Source organism: Kryptolebias marmoratus, linkage group LG13 (genome assembly GCF_001649575.2).
Source record: "Kryptolebias marmoratus isolate JLee-2015 linkage group LG13, ASM164957v2, whole genome shotgun sequence".
Classification (NCBI taxonomy): Eukaryota; Metazoa; Chordata; class Actinopteri; order Cyprinodontiformes; family Rivulidae; genus Kryptolebias; species Kryptolebias marmoratus.
The window spans coordinates 25,598,596-25,610,081 of NC_051442.1; the positions used below are offsets into that span (position 1 = coordinate 25,598,596).

The 11,486-nt window shown below is 38.9% G+C and overlaps 2 protein-coding genes across 2 annotated transcripts in view; one reads left to right on the top strand and one right to left on the bottom strand.

Moving 5' to 3' along the window:
- The window catches only part of esama (endothelial cell adhesion molecule a), an 85,411-nt gene extending 76,787 nt beyond the window's left edge, over positions 1–8,624 (top strand). Inside the window, exons 3-7 of the mRNA XM_017433212.3 lie at positions 2,776–2,971; positions 3,047–3,202; positions 3,928–4,050; positions 4,147–4,285; positions 5,849–8,624. Of these exons, the coding sequence (XP_017288701.1) occupies positions 2,776–2,971; positions 3,047–3,202; positions 3,928–4,050; positions 4,147–4,285; positions 5,849–6,347 (1,113 nt within the window). The 3' untranslated portion in view covers positions 6,348–8,624. The remainder of the gene's footprint in view (positions 1–2,775; positions 2,972–3,046; positions 3,203–3,927; positions 4,051–4,146; positions 4,286–5,848) is intronic.
- A 1,085-nt stretch (positions 8,625–9,709) lies between these two features.
- Positions 9,710–11,486, bottom strand: part of fez1 (fasciculation and elongation protein zeta 1 (zygin I)) — a 56,340-nt gene continuing 54,563 nt past the window's right edge. Inside the window, exon 9 of the mRNA XM_017433217.3 lies at positions 9,710–10,473. Within this exon, the coding sequence (XP_017288706.1) occupies positions 10,457–10,473 (17 nt within the window). The 3' untranslated portion in view covers positions 9,710–10,456. The remainder of the gene's footprint in view (positions 10,474–11,486) is intronic.

The window sequence follows — 11,486 nt, forward strand, 5'->3', positions numbered from 1 at the left end:
GTCGAACGCCTTCTCCAAGTCCACAAAACACATGTAGACTGGTTGGGCGAACTCCCATGCACCCTCAAGGACCCTGCTGAAGGTATAGAGCTGGTCCAGTGTTCCACGACCAGGACGAAAACCACACTGCTCTTCCTGAATCTGAGGTTCCAAACAGTAATGATAAAAGCAGAAGCTACAAAATCAGCATTTTTCAGACAGATGAATGAAAAAGAAAAAAAAAAAGATTTTAAAAGGACTGTGAACAATAAGAACAGTGAGAAGCTTTTTAGAAGTAAAACAAGTACAGAGATCAAGTGAACACATGACTTCTTTTTAAAGACAGAAAATTATTGAGCTGATCTTTTTCCATTTTCAGACGTTCCTGACCTTTGAAGAGTAAAACCTTGGGTCAGACTCTTTTTAAGATGAGGAGTGTAATCTGGTAGCATGTTTCTGTCTGATGCTGTAGGAACTGTTAACTAGGAGTTAGAGGATTTCAAAAAAGTTAAAGTCAAAATCTCTTTATTTGTCTCCCTTGGGAGAAATTAGCCTTGGACAGAGGAGTTACACTGCTGGCATCACAAGGTTAATAAATACAGAAATAAATTTATAAAATCATTAAAAACCTGCTGCAACACATGATCCAACCTCTGAATACCTTATAAAACTAAACTAGTTAATTAGGAATCAAGTACCATATTTATAGTATAATTAGTTTTCTCATTCATAGTATTCTAAACAGCAGTAAGTTTAAAGCATGTTTTTAACATTTAAAAAGAGCTTCTTTCGCTGAGTCACAGATTGCTGGTTCCACAAAACCAACCATTTTTCCTTTATTAAATCTAATTTGCTGCGTAAAGATCAGTAGTCAGAGTTGATTTTCTGATACCTTTTAAGTTCTATCATTTGCATATTTAAAAAGGGACTCATACAAAGCTTAAAATACAATAATAAAAAGAGAAGAAATTATTTAGTTTTCAACAGTTTATAATATAAAGAGAGTTGAGTAACATCGGCTACAGGGTCACTTGAATGTGTTTTGTGCAACATAAGGAATCACATTAATTAATGTTTGTATACTGAGTAGATATGTAATATATTATACAATGGTAAATGGTAAATGGCTTGCACTTATATAGCGCTTTATCTAGTCCAAGGACCCCAAAGCGCTTCACACTACAATCATTCACCCATTCATCCTCACATTCACACATTGATGGCAGTAAGCTACACTGTAGCCACAGCTGCCCTGGGGCGGGCTGACAGAAGTGAGGCTGCCATCACACCGGCAGTAACATATACCTCTTAGTTTTCATGTAATACCATCAAGATGTTCCATTTAATGACCTACCTGCAAGTGACTCCAGCTTTGAATCCTTCAATTCTCCTCCTTGTTAAACATTACCTTGTTATTATATTTAAAAAAAAAACACTTGCCGATGAAATATTGTGCTGTCCAGACATTTTCCACGACGATTTGTGCAAGAAAATTCCACACAATGTGAAGGAATTAGAGTACTGCTGAGTGAAGAGGTTGAAATTAATTACTTCCTTAAGATGGTGGTGTTTTCAGCACATCAAAAGTCCCGTGATGGCAGACTGTAAGATCAGACTGAAACTGTACAACATCAACAGGACACTAAGAGCCTTCATCAAAAACTCAACGGGAATGTGGAAAACAACTCTAGTAGCCAATTACACAAATCAGCATTAAGTACAGCATATACCAAAGTGATGCTCTGTTCCAACTCCTGTTTTGCCTGGGCCTGAACCCCCTCAGCCAGATGATTGCAAAGAGTGGCTATGGATAAGCTGGTATAATAGCATGGCCAAAGGATGTGATAGAAGTCACTGCCATCAAAACACAGAGGCACTAATCATGGCAGCATAAAAGCAGCATACCAGACAGGACCTAAGATGCAGGCTGTGTAAAGATGCCCCTGAGACAGTCCAACACATAAAAGCAAGATGTAAAATGCAGGCAGACAAAGCATACATGGAACACCATAACCAAGTGGCTGGAATAGTGTACCAGAACATCTGTACCAAGTATGGACTGAAGATCCCACTGTCAAAGTGGGAGAATCTACCAAGGGTGGTGGAGAATGGCAGGACTAAGATACTGTGGGACTTCCAGATCCAGACCAACAAACAGGTTATAGTAACCAACCAGACATTGTGGTGGTCAACAAGCAACAGAAGAATAAAGTGGTGATAAAAAATAGCAATCTCAAGTGACTGTAACATGAGGAACAAGAAGCACAAGAAGCTGAAAGAGGAAATAGAAAAGAGGTGGATGTCACCAACAAGAGTGGTGATTCTATATTTTTTGCCAAATGTCTATAAAATATATTATATATTGTCTCAGTCCATTTTCATCAGTAATCCCGGAGTAAGTGATGGCTGGTATATGCAGGATCCTAATCAGCTAACTGTTGCACTTTGACAGAATGTTCCAAACAAATTTGGTTCATTTTTCTTTACAGTTTTATATGGTTCTATGTTTATGGCAGGAGCTTGAACCAGAAATGCTTCTCCGAAGGCGAGGAAACTGTAGAAGCAAAGTGGGCGGAGCAGCATGAGGTCAAAAGCACTTCTGGTGATACAGCTGTTTGCCTTTTCTCACAGGCATACTAAATCTAAACTTTCTCATTTTCCTGGGCCAGAGATGGTAGTGATCTTCAGATCCAAACAATCCCACTAACATGGATGTCAGGAAAACAGACAAAGTGAATCATCCATTTGGTTTTGTTGCATTTCCCTCTGACTCAGGCTTTCTGTCTCACTGTACAGATCATTACCTACCACAAAGAAGTCATAATCATGGACTCCCCTCAGTTTAATGGCCGTGCTGGTTTTGTTGCCAGTATGCCTTCACGGGACGTGTCTCTGTACATCAACAACACCAAGGAGTCAGACTCAGGACGCTACCTTTGTCAGGTCGTCGGGTTAACCAGTGCTCTAAGGGAGTTTGCTCTGGATGTGAAAGGTGAGAAGAGCCACTGCTCTCTGTGAAACACTGAGTTCAAGCATCATGCTGTAAAACATCCTGTTTTTCTTTCAGTCCCTCCTTCTGTTCCAACTTGCTCACTGTCAGCGAAGCCAGTGCTTAAAGGAAACGTCACTCTGACATGCTCGTCCAGCACTGGGAAGCCCACCCCTCTGTACAAGTGGAAGAAAACCAGCCCCACCTCCGAGGTCTTCTTCTCACCGATGCTCAGTGAGTGGACGTCCCACTGAAACAACCACTCATCAAGTGATTTGATACAAATATGAGTTCACGTGCTGCTAATGTGCACACTTTTTAAAAAAATAATGACTAATTTGTGTTCTTATTGTTGGGGGAAAACAAGGTTACTCTTGAATATTTCCATGGTTCAACTAAATGAATTTCTCCAGGAAGACACTACCAAGAGGTTTCTTAGACTATCTAATGAAAAACTATTTTTATTTTCAGGTTTCTTATTAGAAAAGATATTACTTTTGTATTTTTTAACTATTGTTTTGAATATGCACCTTGGCTAAGCCCACACTCACACACACACAGTTAAATCAGGTTGTAGTTGTAGAATAGAATATAAATATAAATATTTGCACATACAACAGTAAGGTAAGAACTACAGGACTCAACAAGAGTCAACACCTGAAGATAAAATCATCAGAAGTGTATGTTTTTGTTTTTTATCCTGTGTAATGACTTGTTAACATGGAGGGGCCAGACTTGGACCTTGTACTGGAACCGTCCTTAAATGTACATAAAAAGATCATTTTATGCCCACACACAGACAGACAAAAACATTATTATTCATCTTTTGCCTTTCAGCAATGTGGCACTGGGACAATGTGGGGTGAAGAGAAATCAACTTAGATTTTTTATTAACAAAACTATCCATGGCTGGTATGTTTCTGCAGAAAATGTTGACGACAGCCTCCTTGTTGTTTCAGATGAGAAGACTGGCACTTTGAAGCTGACCAACCTGAGCAGTAACATGTCGGGGAAGTACGTGTGCAATGCCAGCAACGCAGCCGGGTCAGAGAGCTGCTTCATCAACCTGGAGATAGTCGGCTGTAAGCAGCTCGCACTAACACCACAAACAGATCCGCCCTGTGTCTTTCCCAGGCCTCTTCTTTGACATGTTTCCACTCTATGCTTCCTGATTCCAGCCAATAGAGTGGGAATGATCGTTGGTGCAACGGTTGGATCAGTACTGGGCTTCATCTTCCTCCTCTTTGTCTGCATTGTTTTCCTGGTTTTTTTCAAGAGGCGACGAGAAAATGAGGATGACATGGCCAATGAAATTAAGTGAGTTCATCAGAAACATTGGTAACAATCCATATTACAGGCTGGTCTGTAGAGACTGTATTATTAGATTATAATTATGAATTTTATGTTTATATGTGATTCACTTTTACTTTATTTTTTTAAACTCACAGTCAGATTTTTACTAAAGCACTGAATGTTATATTGAACAGAAACACATTTGTTTCATTTATTTTTAATATTTGTGGATCTAGAAAATTTTCCTATTTAAGTATTGAAATTTTTACAATTCACCATATTAAAAGACACTTTTTAGTTTATGTTATAATTTAAGATATGGAATAGGACTTTATATTATAGAAAAGCTTGCAATGTGTGACATCATTAATTAAAGGGGACCTATTATTATAACTTATAATAACTTTCTTGGCTTCATACTTTCTATGGTAAAATACAAGTCAGTGTCACTGTCAGAAATCGTTTGGTTAAAAGTTGGAAACAAATCCAAAACAATTATGTGACAAAATCCAAAATTCAGTTGAAAAGGAGTGTATTGTCACAAATTGCAGCAGAAAACTCTGAAACATCCCATGAAAGAAAGCATATCACCCACCGACTTTAATGTCAAAGTTTAAAACAAAGATGTTGTATGATCTGTTAGGGCTGAGGCAACATTTTATCCACTTTGTGTTTGCTAAGGCTGATAGCTTGTGGCAGACATCTTGAATCGGGTTGACTCCAAGTGAATCATTTGAACATGTACATTCAAATGATTACTTCCTTAAAATCTGTCCAGTGGTTCAAAAGTAAAAACACACAAGCAACTAGACTCCATTTTCTGCATGAATAACTTTGCTAACATTTGTTGATGAATTATTTAATTGAATTGTTAAAGTTGAAACAAGCTGAACAGAAGATACATTCAGCAAAACAGTAGCTAAATGCTAAAATGAGTAAAACACTAGCTAAATATTTGCTAAAATCATCAAAATTGTAGCTAAAAGTAGCAAAACAGATGCAAAAGGTAAACTCAGCAAAGCAATAGTTAAAATTCACAAACCTGTAGCTAAAAGCTAAAAGAAGCAGAAGAAAACAAAAGCAGCTAATCTCAAAGAGAACAAAGTTTTTTATAGAGGAATTTTCTTTCAAACAAAGGCAAATATTTTGAGAATTATACAACCTCTGGAATGAGCTGAACATTTGATCTTTAAATGGTTAAAATAGCATCAAGTATGGGAAAGTAGTATGATTGCAAATAAAAGATAAGAAACTATAACAATAAAAACTGACTCAGTTTTCTCACAGTTAGAGCTGAAAGCCAACGTTTATTACTTTGTTAAAAGTCACATGTGTACACACAGTGAGAGCTGAGTCAGCTTTGTGGGCTGCTTGACTCACACGTTTGGAGAGAAAACATGTCGCACTGATTGTTTGAACGTTGTTAAACATCAAGCAGCAGGACTGAGAGCATCTGTGACTCGAGACATTTTGGAGACTCTGCTGTGAATGTCTCGAGCCGTTACTGTCTTCTGTGAATCCATGTTGGTGTTTCCTTACCGTCTAACCCTAACCCTAACCCTAACCCTAACGCTTTCTCACCTGCAGGGAGGACGCTCAGGCCCCTAAGCGAGTGTCCTGGGCAAAGAGTGGCATGGGTTCTGATGTCATCTCCAAGAACGGCACTCTGTCCTCCATTGGCTCCAGTCCACACCACAAAGAGTCCTCCTACCACCATAACAACCACCATCACCACCTGCAGCAGTACCCCCAGCATCCGCCTTCAGACTCGGCCTCCATCGTCACAGCTGCGGGCAGCACCGCCGCGTACCGACCATCCCGCCACCACGGGGCCTCCACTCCCACCCAGTACAACTTCAACAACAGCAGCACTCTGCCTCTCTCCTCTGAGCCCACCAGGGGGAGCCCCCTTCCAGTGCAGGAGCGTTACAGCCAGCTGCCCCAGGCCCAGGCTGTGCCTCAGACCTACAGCGCCCCCTCCCCTCCACCGCAGCCCACATCCACCTTCACAGCCTCCAACATCAGCCGCATGGGAGGGGTGCCCATCATGGTGCCTGCTCAGAATCAGGCCGGGTCTCTGGTCTAACAGGAGGTGTCAGAGGGCTGGAAACACACAAACACTTAGAGAAGCTCTGACCTGCTGGTCAACTCTTCGTTTTTCACTTTTTAGATTTTGTTTCAATTATGGAAAGTTATTATTTTCATACAGTTTTTACACCACCCCTTTTTCTACAGTTCTTTATGCTTTAGTTGTTTTTGTATGAAACTTTTCCACATAATAACTGCTATTGCTTCTTCTTCCTGTTGTTCGCAGTGAGTTGGCTGTTTTAAAAGTTTTTTCTTTGTTTTTGAAATGAATATACAGATGGAAGAAGAAGAAAGTGATGGAAGTCATTTTCCAGATGTTATTTTTTGTACAACAACTACCTGAAGGCCCCAGAACCACGTCTGAAAAGCCTTCAGAGCGATGAAGGTTTCTCAGATTCAGTTTCTGCAGCAAGGACAAAGTTTGACTACTTCAGATGTTTTTTCTTTATAAATATAAAATGTTTTTATTCTTTGACACAGATTAACAAAACATCATTCAGAGCTGCTCTGGGTGGCTTTATAAAGGCCCTCATCACGCTGGATGATGAGCCCGTTATGTTCTCCATGACCTACATGACCTATTACAAGCTCTGGGGAAATGATGGCATCAGCACTCTTGGAGGATGTTTATTTTTGTACAAGAAAAATTGGTGGAATTTGAAGAAATTGTCGATGACAAGGGTCCAAGTGATCTGGAGCTGGAGACAGATTTCTGAAGAGGTCCATGCCTCTAAGAAGTCGACTTGTTTTAAAAACCACCTGTACTTGATCTAAAAAAATTGTTAATGCCAGAAGCTTTGAATTCTAAAAAATGATAGTCTTGTGGCATGTCTGTGATTTATTTTTTATACGAAATTGAACAATTTAAAGAACATCTTCTAAGAGTGGTGATTCTATGATTTCTGCCAGTATGATGTGTGTATGATGTGGATGGATGTTAGTTTGAAGGCAGTCATGATGCTGCTACACTGTAAAACGAGTATTTCACTGAGCAGTGCCTATCGGACATTTGCTGAGTGTTCAGGACAAGCAAGCGCTGTGCTCATGTTTGAAGTGGCTGATTTTTAAAAATCCAGGCAGTATTCTCGGCCGTAAACATTATTTTGTTGCTTGCCTACACTCATCATACTCGCCTCAGCCTCAGCCTCAGCCACTGCCACCACGCTTCTGATTTATTCTGCTGGAGTACACTTTAGAAATCAATTTAGACCAGTTTTTAGTAATTATTATTAGACCTGAACATGAACATGGTTATTATCAGAGGAGCGCTCTCTGTCTCTTAACACAGAGGATGAAACATCTGGTATAAACATCTGATATAAACAGTATCAAACCCACTGTATTCCTAATATGCTCCTGCAGTCCTCACTGAGGCCCTGCAAAAACCCCTCACCTTCAGCCTGATGACTTTACATGGCGGTGGGGTTGTCATCCGATACGAAGGGGGCCTAATTTATAATAACATGAAAAGGCTGTAAATATGATATTTGGTCCAAACAGCAGTGCTTGATTTTGGGACAAACTGTCTGCATCTCTGGATACTAAACCAAAGACAGATTTATGTCTGCATGCTGGAGAAAGACATTAGATAGAAACTACAATGTTAACAAGGAGTCGGTTCAGTTTCTGAAACAAAAACAGCTTCACAATAAATGTTTGGGGATTTTTAAAAATCAGTTCATAGACAGCATTCAAAAGTAAAGATTTTTTCAAAATAAAACAATATTACATTAATTATTTCTAGGCTTAAAACAAACAGTTTTTTTGTTTTGTTTTTATGATCCTGTTTTCTTCAGTTTTATAAATAGCATCATGAAACGTCATATTTGAATTGTTAAAGAAGGAAAAGAAAAATAGGTTCTGTTTTCTGTTCTGCTGAGCTGGAGATCCACTGGAGTGCTCGTTAGAAAAAGTGATGAAACTTCACATTTCTGAACTGTGAAGATTTCAAGGTGTAAAACGTTTAAAGGAAACTTGAAGGAGGTTCTGTATGGATTTAACAGCTGGAAGAAATGAAAAACAGCCTTTGTGTTTTATTGTGTGAATGGGTTGTTTAAAATTGTACAATATAAATATATAAAGTATTCCAAACAAGCCTTTATTTTTCTACTGTGGTGTATCAGAGAAAACAAAGAGTTTCTTAAATCTATTATGAAGATAAGAAACAACAGATCCTAACATCTTATTTATACCGACGGCCTGATCTGTGCAGCTTCGTATTTATCATCATGGAAAATGCCTTCTATCATGTTTTCAATTAAAATGCAAATGAACACGTGTGTGCATTTTTTTTTTTTGAATGTGAAGGTTTTATCCTGGGTGAAGCCAGTGCTGAGGCGTCTGACACCCCAGGACAGATCGTTGATCAAACAGTATTGACACTAAAATAAACACTAAAGTTTGAAGCAAAGACGCTGCACAATGTGCATGTGTTGGAGATGACTGTCAGCTACTACCACATTCTAATATGAGGTCAGTTTTTTTAAAATATAGCCATTTTTTTCTCTCTAATATTGACTATCTGTGGCAGCCATCTTTATTTAAATTCACTCCAGACTGTAATCAGATGTAGATGTCCATCCACTGATTATTTTCTGTAGCTGTAGCAGAAAGCTGGAACACTTCTGTTTGCAGGAATATCAAAATATTTCTGCTAAAAAAATGTAAAAATAAAAACTGTAATGTGAAATTGATGGCAGTGTAAAAGTTTAAACAAAGTTTGCATAAACCACTTTGGCATTTGACTGAAAAAGGGTCCAGTTGGATTGTACTGATGAGGCAATAATGGCTCCCAGTGCAGTTTTCCATGAGCAAACAACTCCGTTTTATGCAAAAGTTATTATTTAAACCTTTCCGCTGTCAGTATTTTCACATTATATGGATATTTCGACAGAAATAATATGATTTTCTTGTAAGAAGGGCCCAAGCTGTACTGGAAGTGCTACTGCTAGATAATACTGCTATTTGCACTTCAGATAGACAAAATAATGTTGTGTTATGGGAAATGTACAATGGTCCAAAGGTTTATAAAACAATGTCTGTATAAAGTGATGTGAACTTTGGGGGATTAGCTGCTCTTAGACCAGCTGTTACCTCTTCAGTCCTGGAAGAATTCTACTCTGTTTCTCCAAGAGCCATCGACAACAGGTAAGATATTATTTGTTCAGAATTTGAAGAACTTATCTTTAAAAGGGCCAAACTGCACCTTTAAGAACATTTAACTGTGCTGCATTGCATAGATGTAAATATTTATGTTGCTCTAAAAAAATGTTTGTTTGGTTTCTGATGACGGAAAAAACAATAAATATAAAACCTTGACTGTCATAAACAGACGGAGACAAAATAAAGGGGAGGCACACATTTAGGATAGGATGTTTATTACAGTTGGCAATAAAGCAATGCAGCATTCATCTACATGAAGCAAAGAAAGTTATAAATATGCAGATATGCACACCGTCTCTAAAATGAGCTTGTTTTCATTGGGCGATGATGTAAAACAAAAACTAAAAGTCAGAAACACATCCGTGTGAGTGCACAGGAGGAGAGGAGAAGCCTTTCACTAGAATGAAACAGTAAATAAAAGTAGAAAATCTGTTACTGAATTCATATCAAATATTCAAAAATAAATTTAAAAAAAGTCAGAAGAGCACTGGATGTTCATTTTGTGACAGAAGCGTTGTAATGCACTGCACCCGTAGTCGTGTTGTGTTTCTTCTCAGTCCTGTGGAGCTACAGTACTGAGTTGGCAGGAAAAGGTGCATGGCTTTTATATTCAGATGAATGGTTTTTAAATGGATGATGGCATCAGTGAAAAGAACAATAATCAGAATTATTAACAGGTTAGTACATGGGTTTGTGTTGAAACAAGAAAGATTAAGATTAAGATTAATAAAGACAACGCTGTCTTCCTGTGGTTGTGTGCTCCATCAGTGAAGTCCTGTGAAGGTGGGCTTTGACTGTCCCACCTGATCATGTTGGACGTGAAGAGGTGAGCTCAGCAGGAGGCAGATAAATACGACGATGATGGTGAGGATCCATGACTGATGATGATAAACAAGGGGAGCTCATGCAGATGGGGCACACAGTCGCCCCAGGCCGTGTGATGCTTTAGGTAGGACAGAGAACTAAAAACAAAGACAAAATAACAAACCATTTTAACTATTTAGGAAGAATTAAGCAACTGTAGATTTTATTGTATGAAATGTCACCAATTTTTAAGGAGTATAGAGGTTGACCAATAAACGAATCAGATGCTGAGAAGTCAGGACAGATGATATCACCACAGGCTGATTCACCAATTTTTAAAATTAGTTTTAGTCATAATATATTTTTTTCATTTACCAAAATATGCCAATAATGATTTAACTTAAACAAACATATTTATCAACACTTAAAACAGTTGGAAACTTAAAAATAATATATAGAGCTTTCCTGTTTCTTTCTTCACACCAGAGCTATTTGGTCTTCAGTTTGTTTCCTCAGATAGTTTGAACTCTAGTCCACCTGTAAACATGGGTCTTGATTTGCTCCTGAGTGAACCCTGGTACCGTTTGCTTACAGTGAGAAATGCAAAGAACCAAAGAGAGCAAGTAAGCACACTGCAGTCTCTTGCTGGACACCATATTTTTTAGAACTGCTGCATTTGTCTCAAGTAGAAAGCAACATGCTGCCTCGTCTGCTCCTCCCACTGGGCAGATTGATCCAAATATTGAGAGAGTGTAGTTGTTAGGGAGCAGGGGTTTGGGTTCTCTCTTTCTCCACTACAGGGAGCCATGGAGCCACATCCAGAGGACGGGTCTTCCACTGATTGCTCACACCAAGGGACGTGCGGTCAGGGGAGGCAGGTGAGGCAGAAAAAAAAATTATAACATAAAATGAATATTAATATTTGTCCACTGATCTTTATGTATGACTAATTTTCAAACATTTTTACAGTCAAAAACGCTGAAATTGCATATTTCCTGTTCAAATATGAGGGTGAAACGCGAGGTGCGGCAGCAGCGAGCCGAGCTTCACCTCTGATTGCGCAATCCATCACAAACTGGGCTGATACATGCAATTGGCCCCTGCCTGTTGCCGTACCGCTGCATGTCGCCAATATAATGGTTTATATAGCCTGATTTTCCACAGTCTGGCT